A 14476-nucleotide genomic window follows, 5' to 3' on the forward strand; every position below is an offset into this window, starting at 1 on the left:
GGCTTCGATCTTTTCTCCAGCAGAGTCTTTATTGATGTGATGGGTATCGCGCCGAGAAGGATCGACATGTCGCCTTCCCTTTGCTACGGTAGTGCACAGCTGACGCTCTGCTCAAATGCGCACTTATAATAGGTACATAGGATATTGGGTGTCCCATTCCCATCAACCCGTCACCTCTGCTCTAACCTTACTTTAAGTCATGGAAGAAGAGACACCACGAGACACCCGGGATTAATGATTGCACAGCCCTGATGACATTTGGGATCTAACCCATTCCAACATGGAGCAATTTGGAAATTTCACCGTCCCACCTGCCTTGCCTGTATGTAAGTGAGCACCCCTGTTCGCCGATGAGCTTGACTCCCCCTGAGGCGCAGGCATTTCTGGAGGTTAGATTCGATTGGTTATGCGCTACCTTTCCCTAGCACCTAGCGTGACCGCCACGCTCTCACTGGCTTGAGGCCGACTCTGGACAGACGGGCGGGTCTCGTGGACTGCGTTCTGGCGCGCGCCAACGGCATTTTGGAAAGCAAACCGACAGTTGGTTTGAATAAGATAGAATACGATATTCATTATCAGGCTGCGCCTGTCCTTCCAAGCGGAGCAGTTTCGAAATGACGTGACGCGTATCGAATCCACAGTACAATCCTATCGGCCTTCTGTCCACGCATGGGGTTTCGCTGGGTTGGAGAAGACACACCAACTCCAATCTTCGTTACTCTGTTGCTGCGTATCTGGGTAGAAACATCATCATTAGCCAAAGTGCTGCATGTTCCAGGTTTCCTTCTGCCGCATCTCTGGGCGAGTTCGATCCAAGAGTATGGACGTGTCAAGTTGTGGCCTGCCCATAAGTGAAAATGTCCTTATTGTTATTTATTAGCTTGTAACCTGTCCGTGTCTTGTCTGTCAAATAAGAACTGTCTTGGGCTTTGATATTGCCGACTTAAATTCTACAACGTAGAGCACGACCCACATAAATGACAGACACAATCAATACAGTTAGGATAGCATCATCACCCAAGGCGTGATCGGGAGGGTGTATGCCTGAAGTATGATCTTCTTTCGATATTTCTTTCCTGTGTTTCTACGAGAGTCTCGGGGGATCCGAAGCCTTGACCGCGGTGCGTTTCGTGCCTAGTCTGGCCGGGGGTAGGCCGCATATGCTGTTTGAGCCTCATGTTTCCGGGCACCTGCATGGCGAGTCATACACAGCACTTGGGATGGTTTACGTGAGCTATGGCTGCATTCTCCCGTCCTATAGAATCTACCTGCCACCGTGCCGCTCTTTGGCCAAAGGGACCTTGGACTCGTGTTGGGTTTGATGCAACCTGACTGTGTGACGATACTGTGCATGCTCGCGTATACAATATGCGAGCTTCCCAGTCGTCGACTTGATAATCAAGTTCGTTTCTATATCAGGGCTCATGTGTAGACATTAAAAGAGGTCTAACCCGTATGTAGGCTGTTCTGCTTGCCTGATCAAAACCAGGCTAATGTCCACGTTGCCGGCAGATTCGGCCATCTCTCCTGCCACTCACCGATTATGTCGGGCACTCGTTCATCGAATGAAGCCCGGCCCGCCGCGCTTCCAGTGTCAAAGGACATGGCGCCGACAGCCTCGCGTTCTTCTTGGGCAGCTTTGTTTAGAGAGTTCGCAAGGTCAAGGATTCCCTGTCCTCCAATCGAGGCTTCCTCATGATTATCCTTGATGTCAACGTTGATGACATGAACAGGTTTGTTTAGAGGGGTGCCACGGTTATGCAAGTCGTCAATCACAGCATCCCAGCAGCGCTCTTCGCATGTGAAAACAACATCAGCTACGCCTCCTTCGATGCCTTCACTGCCGCGGTCTGTAGCATGCTCAAGGCGGGGGATGCCAACCTGCCAGTCTTGCCAGCGTTCAGGGCCCCATTTGACGCCTCTATTTCTATCAATCATTTTGAGGAGGCCGTTGCGTGTGTAGAGGTCTTCGTCCTTCTCCCTCAGCTCCTTCCACATGCTATCGTACGAAGTCTTATTGAATTGGTAGACATTGGGCTGAGTGATGCTTGGGCCGGGCAATCTAACAAGAGAGCCGGTCCCGAAAGAAATGACGGGATAATTGGCCTTGGAAAGCTGCAGATGGGCCTCCATGGATCTTTACGTGGGGGGAGATAGTAAGTAAATGTCGTGACAGACAGACGACGCCAATGCCTTCAACATACCGATTCTGATTACTGGCACACACGGTGCAAAACTTCAGCTTGTAGCCAGATGAGCCAACCCCCTCACCGTTTTGCCCAGTTAGCTGCGATGCTGAAACCGACGCATCAGTGGGTGCGCCGTTCGGGGTATCCATCTTGAAGGTTGTTCTAGTTCTAGAAAGAGCCTCGACGTGTTGTGGCAGGTTGTAGTATGTATTCTAATACCCGGGGTGCTCGCGATCTTCGGGAGCGGTCGAGATCAAATAGCCTATTTAGTTTACGAAAGTGTCAGTGAAAGGGCACTCTCGAAGCTTGGAGGAGTGTGATGTATGGGGTGATGCTCGATAAGATCAGAAAAGTTGCGTAATTAAATTAAAGTATCAACATGAGTAGTCAGACAGCTCCAATAAAGTATTCATCATTCAGAGTAAAGGGTGCAGTGCTCCAGCGCATATATGAACATGGTTCGACAAACATACCTTGGTTGTGGTGTAAGAAGGGAGAGTTGTTTCGATCAGAAATTGCAATGACGCAGACTTGCTCAACCTGGTACGGAAGAGATGAAGATTGTAGCTGCGAAGTGGACTGCTACAAACAACATTACGTTGGGATGAGGCAGAGACGGCCCGCGACGGGATGCTGGCCTCAGCTTACGGTCTGAAACATGCGAAAGCAGACATGTGCTGATTTGGACAGCACTTGTGTTAGCCTGCAATCGCGTCGGGGAAAAGTGTTGATGACAGAAGGAAGAAACGTCCAGACATTTTCTAACCTGTGCGGAAATCTTGGACTGAAAGAAATAGCCAAGCTGATAGCTGATTGTGTCAAGGTGGGGCAGTTTTGGATAGCGATAAGTTCTGGCCTGTACTTCCATTCCCGCCCAGCCGCCCTCCTATTTCTATATGTGTATGGAGCAAGACGCTCTATGAATCGACAACACGCACTTCACGTGGAACAAGAGCCGTAGATCCATTATTCTCATGTGTCTCATCGAATAATAGGTGCCATCAGCCAATGTTCTATGGTATATAAAGGACTAGAATCATTACCTCATCTCCAATGTAGGTACACACTAACTGGCATCTGTCTAGTCTCCCATGAGAATGATTCTCCACGATGCTGTGTACTAGGTGTTCCATCTACATTACCCCGTGTCTACCGAGCGCATCGGTGATCTATAACAGAGCCACAAAAGGATAGTCATATCTGATATACCTCGCCAGATGCACACAGGTCGCAGTGAGATACGCACATACGGGGCATACAGAACGGAACATACATTGAAATGTATAAAGCAGGAATTGTATAGAGTTAAGCCTATCCCAATCTGCCCTGGCAATAGTCGGTGCTATTCCTTCTCCAGACAGCTATAACCTTATTGTTGCCAGAACAAGGGCAGTGGGTTACTGTTCCTCGTATTTACTTTACGTATGGACGGATACATCTTCCTACATGTGGCCGCAACTCCGATAGTAGAATGCAAACCCGAACCATTGAAGTGTGTGTGCCCCAACCAACATCGTGTCTGTCAAGATCTAAATTATAAGACATGTCTACTACACCATATCAACTTCGCTTCGCGGTAGCCGATGCCCATTGCAATATTATCGGTAGCGATCAGGACGTAGGCATAGGATGCTAATTTGATATCCATACGCTGGCCTTGGCAATGCCGAGGTTTTACAGTCGAGGACCAGTTGGAAACAGGAAAAGAAAGAAGCTTGGCATTTTCGGGATCCTCGACAGTGACTTGGAAACAAAGAACAAATTTCGGGGACTCTTCCCATTATGTCGGGCCATTCGAACGGGCGACCCAGGTATCCCAGCCTTACTTCTCATAACCACTCAAATATAACGTACCAAGAAAAAAACTGCTTCACGATCCGATGAACTTTTCCGCAAAAACGTAGGGAGGGTTTGACCAATAGCGAACATTAATCCAACATCTAGCCGATCAATCATCATTCAAGTCGGAGGGTGTTGTCGTCGACAAAAGCCATAAGTGCCCTCTTTCCACCACCCCTGACGGTTCCTCCAGACCCCTCTTGTCTCCCCCGAGAGCCCCGACCAGTAGGATCAAGCCTCACGCGCTTAGTAGCACCAACTAGAACTGCGCAGACGCAACAACTAGCCATTCAGAACGATTCCCAGGAAAACCTAACCTGACCTGATCTCGGCCCAGGTCTTAGGTTGCGGTTAGGTCTTTTGGGAGGTGCTTTTGTCTGAGCCGACCTAAGATAGGCGGAGAGCGAGACACACACACACTGCCGAGTGGTAAGGATAGAGCACAGCAAGCAAGCAGGTAAGTGGAAGGAGAGGCAAAGACAGAGACAGAAGCCAGCCCAGCCCCAGCCCACCAACACACAGATCGAGACAGACAGGACAGACAGACAGACAGACACCCAGACGCCCTCGACCCGACTCGACCTCGTTCGTCAAGGTTGGACACCCAATCCAATTGTCTCGTCGAACTCCTCCCCCTCGCTGGCCCGTCGCTTATTGTTTTCTCGGTAGCAGGCCACCACTTTCTTGCATTGCACCATCATACCTTCACACACACACTTCGATTCTGTCTCCCTCACGTTCCCTCGCCTCCAATTACGGGTCCTTTCGCGGCTGCGTGGAAGCTCTGCTATCCATACAGTATCTCTCTTTCAGAATACCTAACTCGTCGTGGTGGAGCAGATACGTAAAGTAGGCAAATCCGCCGACTGGAGTGTGAACGAACGAGCTTTAACCTACCTGCGAACCCTCCCTCAACCCACTTTGTGAGCGAACCCTCGTCGGCCGGCCATTGCTGTCGCCAAACACCGGCGGCGCTATTTCTGGAAACACTGCTGCGGGCCGACAACAATCCCACCCCTCTATCTTCTTGGAGCCCGGCCAGGCGCATCTCACATCTTGCGAAGTCGTTTGCTTTACCTTTCTCTCGTCATCTCTAGATCCAGCTCGCTCGCTCTGGGCACAGGATTCTCGGCAGAGTCACCAAAAAACCAAACCCCGCCGCACCCGTTTACGCCATACGCCGTCATTTTCGCCATATTAAAACACCGTCGTCTCTAATTAATTCGGCGCTTCACTTCGATTCTTTTCGACCGCTGCTCTGTGATCGCATGCATTGCGCCCGACAGCTTGCTGGACAAGTCTGTTCAAGGCAGTAACGGTGTGCCCCGTCTTGTGGCACCCCAGACAGCTACGGCAACTGAGCATCTGCTGCCAGTTTAAAACGATTTTCTTCGTATACGTTTCTTAGGGTACGCTGGAGCAAGGGCTCTCTCCTCTGGCAATGACCGCAATCATGTCCCCCAGCTCATCACCGGCTCCATCGCCTCCTGCAGTGTCTTCACCTTCGGCCAACTCGAACCACCCACCGCTCCCTCCTCTGATTACCTCTCCGACAAGTAGCCGCGCCAGCGCAATACCGCCCCCAATGTCGCACGCATCCAAGAATCGGCTTTCGCAGTATTCGGTCGGCTCGGTCCCGTCGCGTTCGCGACCGCCTTCCTACCTGTTCCCGATCTTCCACTCCAGCCTTACATATACCATTGTTCGAGATTTCGCATATCCTCCAATACATCCCATGCACTATGGACCTCCGCCGGAAGGGTCGAGACCTGCATCTGGTATGACTACGCCAGCAAGTGAAACACGCCGTCTGTCAGATCCCCCGACAAGCTGGGAGTGGTCTACAGATGGCGGGCTGGGCAAGGGTGAAAGATTGGCACCCATCCACTTCGGGGACGGCCCACCGTGGAGTGAGGACGAAGACCTTCAGAGTCCTGTTGTCAGTTCGCGCCATAAGAAGCATAAATCGTCATCGGCAACTTTGGGTCATCAAAAGTCTCGCTCGGCGCAAGAACATGGAACCCTTGGGTCGTCATCGATGATGAGCCAGGATACCTATGACCGCCAAAGGGGCTATTACACGGGGGTACGGGCGAGGGAGCGAGCGCTACTATGTTAACCAGGGAGGAGAGGCCAACGGGCCTGGTGGGGAGTATGTTACGTATCCCTCGGAACAGCTACGACAATCGATGCAGGCTCTGTATCAAGCGCAGGAGCAGAAACCGCGTCAATATACGGAGCATGAAGCTGGGTATAAGTCCGAATCAGACGCCTCTAGCACCGCCTCTTCTCCTGGCTTCCGTCCCTACGATGAGTCGCGCTACTCGCGTGATTACCAGTTCACCATTACGTCGCCAGATGAAGAGATGCATGGGAAGGCGGTGGCCCTTTTTGATTTTGAACGGGAGAATGAAAACGAACTTCCCCTGGTCGAGGGCCAAATTATATGGGTTTCGTACAGGCACGGCCAAGGCTGGCTAGTTGCCGAAGATCCCAAGACACAAGAAAGTGGGCTTGTCCCTGAAGAATACGTGCGCCTGTTACGAGATATTGAAGGCGGTATGAACAGCCTTACTGGAGACTTGGGGGTTGGAGGAGGCACCCCCAATGATACAGGAACTCCAACGCAAACCGAGCATGTCGTTCCGTCCGCCGCCGCCGCCGCCGCCGCCCCGGCTACTACGGCCACGACCACCGCCCCCGCTGGCAGTAGCAGCAGCGGTCATGCACCATCACAGAGCACCTCAAGCACGAATGGATACCATCAACCTGTTGTTTCGACCTTTTCTACATCAAGCAAGGATTTAGATCCATATCCTCAACATCTGTTGGGCTCTCAAGCTGGGCAGCCGCCCCTCAAGTCGTGCACTACCATGGCCAGCGCGGTGGCAGCCAGGCGAATACACCGACTGCTCAATCTTCTTTCGACTCGGGCATGGGTAGGCGTGGAAGCCAGGACACCATTGGGCGCAGCGATTCGTCGTCCAGGAAGTCACAACTACTGGAGACTCTGCCGGACAAGAAACTTACATCTCCTGTCGAGGAAACAAGCTCGGAACTGGATCAAGAGCAAGACAACAAGGCAACAGAGCGATGACCTTAAGAGAACTCGGCAGTATATTTTGCTATGGGCGAAACCCATGGTGATAGCTTGTCCCGGAGCCGCCACTATATATGCCCTCGATGCTTCTATCACAGTGCAGCATCACACGCATTCTGTTAGGCCTGTCCAATGGATCAAAAATGACCCAACCCTGCCACTCTGGTACTAATGAGTTGGTCATGCCGGGGTACCTTGGAGGTTGTTGTAGATTAAGGTCTGCATATCTTTCTCTTGGCGCATCCGTACATACTAGCCCACTCGACACGACACTCATCTCTTCCAAGTAAGGGGTTCTGTGAAGAGCGGTGACACCCCGCCAAGGGTGGGATAGCCAAACAGGGTTGGTTTAGACACATGCTGTGCTGTGTTTTGTAGGGAGATGCGATGAAATAAAGCAGCATGTCAACAGAGTTCGGCGCCGAAATTTGGAGACGACGGAGGCCAGGAACTCTGCCAAGAGAATCTACATGAATATGGAAGAAAGAGAAGTACGCAAATACAAACTTAATCCCAGTACCTGGAAGGCCGTCTAATCCTTCACGACAACATGCAAGAGCCTGCTAGGACAGGGCATCTAATGATATCAACATTTGGGTAGCACGTGCTAGATGTACGACATTCGGCCTCGGGGGCGGAAGCGGAGCAGAGGCAGAGGCAGAGGCGACAGCGCGAAGACGGCAGCACGCCAGACTTCATGGTGTGTGGACCAGGGGTGTTTTTGTTTTCTCGACCCCCTCATCTACTAATGCTTTCCACCACGACGTTGCGACGCCCTCGCAAATCACAGCGTAAAGAATTTCCAAGCGTCCCCCACCCTACGGAGACCGAAGCGTGCCGAATGCGGGAAGTAGCCCTAGCTTCCGCTTACTCTATCTTCGTCTTTCTACCAATAGCGAGGAGCAATCGGGGCATTTCAGATTACAACGCCATTACCCATCCCGATCCTGGGTCCTCCACTATCTTCGCCAGTGTGTTTGTCAGCGGGCTCTAACTCGAGTCGGTCTGTACGGTCAGTGTGCAGTATGTACAGTTTTCGCGACGTAGACGCATATATAGCAAAACTTAGCCGACTCGAACAATTCATGACGACTGTACCCCTAAACAGGTGAAAGAAAGAGTTCCCCGTAAATGCAACATCATCAACAGTGCTGCTTTGGGGGCTACGGGGTGGTTTCTCAGGGTCTGCTGATATAGCCTATCTCTATATTGATCTGTGCTTGCAAGCCTGACAGGTGATTGGCCATAACAGCCGGACTCATTCGCCAAGGCGAGTTCGCCGCGAGCGCAGTTCATTCATTGCTGTTCACTCGTCTTCTCATTTTTGAAATCCCGCTGCCAGCTTTGCTGTTGGCCACCTCGGATGGCTATGGCGGCTTCATACCATGACGCTGGTGCTCAGGTGCCCACGAACACCGGTGGTGCGAGTCCCGCTCATAGCACACGTTCGCTCAAGAAGTCTCAGCCGGAGCCTGTCGCCCAGCAGTCCGAGACGGACGAAGCCGACGATGGCGTGGCGTCGGCGATAACAACGACCGCCGCGACCAAAGAGGAGGCTGCACAGGAGCGCCGTCTCCGGCTCAAGATTGACCTGCGACTCTGCAGCATCGCCGGCATCTTGTGCTCGCTGAACCTACTAGACTCGGGCGTCATCTCGTCGGCGTCGGTGACGTCGATGCTGGAGGACCTGGACCTGACGGGGAACCGCTACAGCGTGTCCATTTTCATCTTTACCATCGCGTCCATCGCTTTCCAGCTGCCGTCCACCATCGCCGTGCGCACCGTCGGCCCGCGGCGCTGGTTTGCCCTCATCACCTTCGCCTTCGGCCTGGTGACGTTGTGCACCGCCTTCGTGCAGACCTGGCGCCAGATGATCGCCCTGCGTGTCCTGCTCGGCATGGCCATGAGCGGCGTCTACCCGGGCCTGACGTACCTCATCTCGACCTGGTACCGCCGCGACGAGCAGCAGACCCGCTACGCCTTCCTGCAGTCGGGTGAGGTCATCGTGCTGGCGACGGGTGGCATCGTCAACTACGCCGTCAACAAGAACCTGGGCGGCCGCGCCGGCTTGGCGGGCTGGCGCTGGATGTTCCTGGTGCAGGGCCTCATCTCGTGCGTCCTGGGCGTCGTGACGTATTTCTGGATCGTCGACTTTCCCGAGAACGCTCACAGATCCCTCTGGTTCCTCACCAAAGACGAACAGGAGCTCGCCGTGCGCCGCATCCAGGACGACCGCCGCGACGTTGAGGCTGACCCTTTTGCCTGGCGCAAGGTCCTGCGCCACGCCGCCGACCCCAAGGTCTACGGCTTCGCCGCCCTCTTCTTCCTGCTCAACCTCGTCTCGACCTCGCTGTCGTACTTCCTGCCCATCATCCTGCGCAACGGCATGGGCTTCTCCGAGGACGCGTCCATCCTGCTAAGCGCCCCACCCTACTACTACAGCGTGATCCCCGTGCTGCTATCCTCGGTGGTCGCGGATCGGCTGCGACTGCGCGGGCCCGTCATCGTCTTCAACTGTGTCTGCCTGGTCGCGGGATTCGGCATGCTGGGCTTCGCCGAGCAGGTCACGGTCCGGTACGTGGGCACGTACTTGGCCACGGGCGCCTACATCTCCAACTGGGCCGCGCTATCGTCGTACCAGGCCAACAACATCGCGGGCCAGTGGAAGCGTGTCTTCACCGCCGCCGCCGTCACGGCCTGCAACGGCGCCGGCGGCATCGCCGGCAGCTTCATTGTGCGCCAGCCCGAGGCCCCGCGCTACGTGACGGCCGTCTGGGTGTCCATCGGCTCGCACGTCGCCATCATCGCCGTCGTAGGCGCCTTCTCGCTCTACTTTTACCGCGCCAACTCGTTGCAAAGGAGGGGCCGGGTCGTGCTGGAGGGGACTGAGGGGTTCAGGTACACGTATTGATGAGTTTGGCATTTGGGACAAGGAGGGTGAGGAAAATGAAGAATACTAGAAGAGTTGTCTACATAATATAGTTACGAGATATTGAATACACGTTCAACAATTATCATGGCTTCCAATAAGATCTTGATCATGGCTTATCTACTGTCTCCAGTACTGCTTAGAGTGAAACTGAGGGGATGCACATGGTCTCAAGCAGAATCTGTCCGACGGTGGTCTGAGGTATCGAGGTTCCGAATTCTACCTCTGATGTAATAGAATGGTCAAGTGGAAGTATCAACAACTTACTTCCTTCTTTTCTCCCACTTCCATCGTCACAAACAAGAAATGTCGTCAAATACGACCTGCCTTTCTTATTACACGTTAATCTGCGAAACTACTGTGTGTGAAATACTGCCATCATCGGCAACAGCTTGATTTTATCATTGGCAGACCCGATTTTACCATCAGCAAAGCTCCCAATACAACCAGAATGACCCATATGATCAATCTTTTGCTCAATAATCCAAGCCAATAAATATGAGTAACGGCCCCAAGACTACTTGCAAGAACCTAGCATATCAATATTTGTTGGGCGCTAGCATCCCAGCTTGCCTTGTCAGCCCGCTCTCCGTCCATGATACCTTCGACATAGCAGTCGCCTACTAGTTTATAACGTAGCTCCTGGTGACTCTGGCCCTCGGTCACCGGCCGCAGAATGAACGGGACTTTCCCGCCGGCCAGGATCCAAACTTCGTCACCGGGCTGGGGCTCGTAGCCAAGACCCATGTGCATATCCTCAGTCACGAAGAAGCTCTGGAAGTGCATCGCTACGATGAAGGACCGCCGGAGGCTCGCGAAATCAGGATGCGAGGCCGCTAGCACCGACCGCTTGGAGGCGTCTTTCTCGCCTAACCACACGCTGAGGATGTTCCAACAGATCCAGTCGCGGGCGCTGGCTCGGCGATTAGGCTCGCCCACGACGGTATCACGAATCGCGAGCCGCCAAAAACTCCATTGAGTTGCTCCGGTGGCCGGTATGCAGCTGTTGTGTTCGCAGCCTCCGCTCTGACCAGCTCGCGACACTGCTTTATTGAGTCATAAGTTATGTTATCCTGGAACGGCGGTAGAGCTGCCGTGACTTTGCTCAATCGCCTGCCAGTCGTTCGTAGTTCGGTGCCGCTGAATGAACAGTCGAGACTTTTGCCCGCGGCTGCATTGAACAGCCCGGTACATGATATCCTTTTCGAGAGATTCTGAAAGAACAACAGGGTACCTTTTCGGTCTTGTGGTATGAAGTCTGGGACCCAACTTGGTAAGTCCAGATAGCGTGCTCTGGGACCAATGAGTGCCATGAGATCGTTCTCTGATTCAATCAAGTATTGTGTACAGCGTGCGAACGTCTGGGAGGTCGTGAGCGAGTAGTCGGGCCTCAGTAAAGACCACTGGCTGAATGTGACATCGGGCAGTAGACCGAGAACACCATATACCTTGTCTCTTGTATCGGTGGACTCTTTGGTACGCAAAAGCCACAACAGCTCCCTCATCATGGTGCCCGGGTTCTTGCCTGTATTGTTATGGGCCCCCGATAGGTGCATCATACGTACGACACTGGATCCCCAGAGGGCCAGACGCTTCTGCACAATGTCGTCCCACAGCTCGGATGTCATCCGCCAGGTGACTCTCTCATGACAACAAGAGCCAGGCGGCAGGTGGTTCGCATAGCTCTTGTAGAAGTCAATGGCAAGGCTCGTCGGTACCACAACGTTGCCGACCACAAATTGGGAAGCGCGGGCCAGAGCAAACTCCTGCTGCACCCATATCCGCGTCCACCATGGCATCTGGAAGAGTTTGAGGAGAGACCTCCAGGAAGTCTCGTACCCTGGCACCAGTCTATAACGCAAATCTGCGCCAACATGAAACACTGACTTGTGGCACCAATGCTCGTTGATGGAGAGCAGATATAACATTGCAAATGCAGATAGGGCCTCGTCTTCCGATGAAGTGGATTTGGCCAGTGCATCTGCTCTCTCCATGAGCCAGGAGAAGGGTTTTGCCTCTTCCACCAGAAAGCCGTGTCCCGTGTTGGCGGCGCCCCGAGGCGCTTCATCTGGCGCGCGCGGTACGGGCGAGATGGAGTCACCTAGCCATATCAATACTTGGCGCGCTTTCGAGTAGACCTGTTTCATCAAAGCGACTTGGGATGCTCGCTCTGCCAGATCATCTTGGTTGATACAGATGGCATCGATCCACATGACACGGCTGGACGATTTGCGGCGCAGGCGACGGAGGGCGGCATATAGATTGGCAGTCACCGAGTGCGCCCTCCCGCAGAGCATGACGTCCCTGAGGCCCGTTTCGAACGGTGTTGTCCATGTGTATGACAAGGCCTCGAATGCGCCTTCATCGCTCCGCAGAGAGCATACATCGAGCTGCAACTCCAAGGGCTCCGTATGGGACGCACAGGGAAGAATGCGCACCAGCCGAATTTCATCCTTGGCGGGGTCCAGCGGTTGGTAGATTTCATGCGAAGATGTGCTCGGCATGTTGAGTGCCTTTGTGACGATGCTGGAAACGAGTCTACGAAAGTGCGAGTTTACAGGTGCGCTGGGGACTGATCGATAGCACTTGCGTGTGGGGGCCAATCAGAATAGCAACTACTAGCAAATCTGATGAACACTTTCTCAGCCCCTCCATCGTCATCGTGTCATGTCTTTGCGTACAAAATCGGGTCGCATCACTGTGCGGAATCTAACACCCATAAATCGAGCAGTCGTGGAGGCCACTGCGCAATGAAGGGAAGGAAGCAGGCAGTAGGGCCTGGTCTCCTTTCCAAGAACTCACGCGCTTTCAGGGGACAGTGAGAGGCCGGGGAGGCGCCTGCTTTCTTTCCAGACAAGAGGATCAAGAAAGAGCCGACTTCTACCGCCATGAGCCATGAGGTCCTTCCGTACAAGAAAGATTCGCATGGCCGGGGGCTTGCAAAATGCTCGACTTCGTTCTCCCGGCAAGGCTCTTCTTCACTTCTTCTTCACTTCTTCTTCACTTCTTCTTCACTTCTTCTTCACTTCTCAACTTCTTGGCTTTCAAACTTCTTTACTTATTCACTCTTACGCTTCTTGGCTTTCTTACTTCTTCGCTTCTTCGAGCGTAAGCCATATCCCATATCAGGCATCTTACTCCCCTTATCCGTGTCATAAAGATGGCTGCTGCTCGGGCGCGGGACGAGGCTGCTTCCACAGAGAGGTGGCTCAACTATTTTTGTTACATCAAAATCGCCCAAGTAGTTGTGGGGTGTGTTCTCCTGGTATTCGGTGTTTACGATATAGCACATCAGAGCAAAGCAGTTTCACAGGTAAGCAGTTACTCACTTATGTTTTGGGTGCTTCGTGCATTGAGATGAGACTGATTTGTACCTTACAGCATCTTAAAGAACTTCTTGCAGGAATCGTACTGATGCTCCTTTCGGTTTGTGCATATCCGACCCGTCTCTAGTCTGCCTCCGTCAACATGCTTACTTTCAACCAGGCTGCATTGGCCATCGGTTCCTCCACCTGGGCCTTGTACAGGATCAAACCCAAGGATAAACGCAAGGTCAAACCCAACCCAGTAAAAGGTCACATTGTTCTGGTCGCCGTTGTCATTGACAGCTTCACTTTGGCCACGTGGACGGCCTCCTTCGTCCTCCTTTTGGTCTTTCTCCCTTCTGAATTCCGTCGGCCCGTCAGTCACCTAAACCTTCCCAGCGTTGCTGTATCTGTTGGCTTCGAAGGACTGGCGATCTTTCTTTGGGTCTTTTCCGTCGCGATAAGCACAAAAACAGCGACCGGCTTGATCTCACCTCCAGCTGAGGACATTGTACTAGTCACACTGGCGAGTCAATGACACCAAGACGGCACTTTACTTGAGACACGTTTATCCCAGATGACTTTTGATCAATGGTTGTGGAGGAGATTAAGCAGAGTAGGACTTGACGGCGGTAGATAATGGCGTGGCCAGGTTCAAGCTTGGCACATCACGTGTACGCAAGGGATGAGTCGCGGACCTGAGGGAAAGGGGGAGGCCTAATTTAAGGGTCCTTACTGGTTTCGAATTCTAATACTGCTAATGGAATGTACAAGCTTTCCCATGATTTGTTCTTGGCCAATGCTTTGGTCGGTTGCTGGTCCAGTAGAGACTTCGATTATACAAAGGGTATCGGTTCTTTTTCTGGTCGCTGGGCGGGCTTGCCGCCCATGCTCCGCATTCACCCCTGGAATGTACTGTCGCAGAGATGCAATAGCACATGTCTGCCGAAACCGTTAGCATCATGGCGAAAACGTCCAGCAAGCCCCTTTGAGCCTCTGAAGCACGCCGGTCTTGGCTTTGTCTCCTTTGTGTAGTTCATATATCACGGCTGGATTTGCCTTGCCATCTTCTTTATCCCGCTGCCCTTGTCGTATTTCACTGACTACCCATACG

At 52.9% G+C, this 14476-nt stretch overlaps 3 protein-coding genes across 3 annotated transcripts; 1 reads left to right on the plus strand and 2 right to left on the minus strand.

Annotated features, from left to right (window-relative positions):
• Positions 1–1479: 1479 nt before the first annotated feature.
• On the minus strand, positions 1480–2338 carry PG998_007252 (Bcssu72; the record flags this gene model as incomplete). The annotated part of the gene is made up of 2 exons (XM_066874068.1): positions 1480–2137; positions 2205–2338. The coding sequence occupies 2 exons, from the start codon at positions 2336–2338 to the stop codon at positions 1480–1482; spliced, it is 792 nt and encodes a 263-aa protein (XP_066730013.1).
• A 3143-nt stretch (positions 2339–5481) lies between these two features.
• PG998_007253 (SH3 domain-containing protein) lies at positions 5482–7125 on the plus strand (the record flags this gene model as incomplete). The annotated part of the gene is made up of 3 exons (XM_066874069.1): positions 5482–6114; positions 6152–6802; positions 6910–7125. 3 exons carry the CDS (start codon positions 5482–5484, stop codon positions 7123–7125), a joined length of 1500 nt encoding a protein of 499 aa, XP_066730014.1.
• Positions 7126–10588: 3463 nt separating this feature from the next.
• On the minus strand, positions 10589–12561 carry PG998_007254 (heterokaryon incompatibility protein-domain-containing protein; the record flags this gene model as incomplete). Its single annotated transcript, XM_066874070.1, has 2 exons — positions 10589–11100; positions 11292–12561. 2 exons carry the CDS (start codon positions 12559–12561, stop codon positions 10589–10591), a joined length of 1782 nt encoding a protein of 593 aa, XP_066730015.1.
• Positions 12562–14476: the final 1915 nt, after the last annotated feature.

This window comes from Apiospora kogelbergensis, assembly GCF_038363985.1.
Source record: "Apiospora kogelbergensis strain CBS 113332 chromosome Unknown utg000005l_segment0_segment0, whole genome shotgun sequence".
Classification (NCBI taxonomy): domain Eukaryota; kingdom Fungi; phylum Ascomycota; class Sordariomycetes; order Amphisphaeriales; family Apiosporaceae; genus Apiospora; species Apiospora kogelbergensis.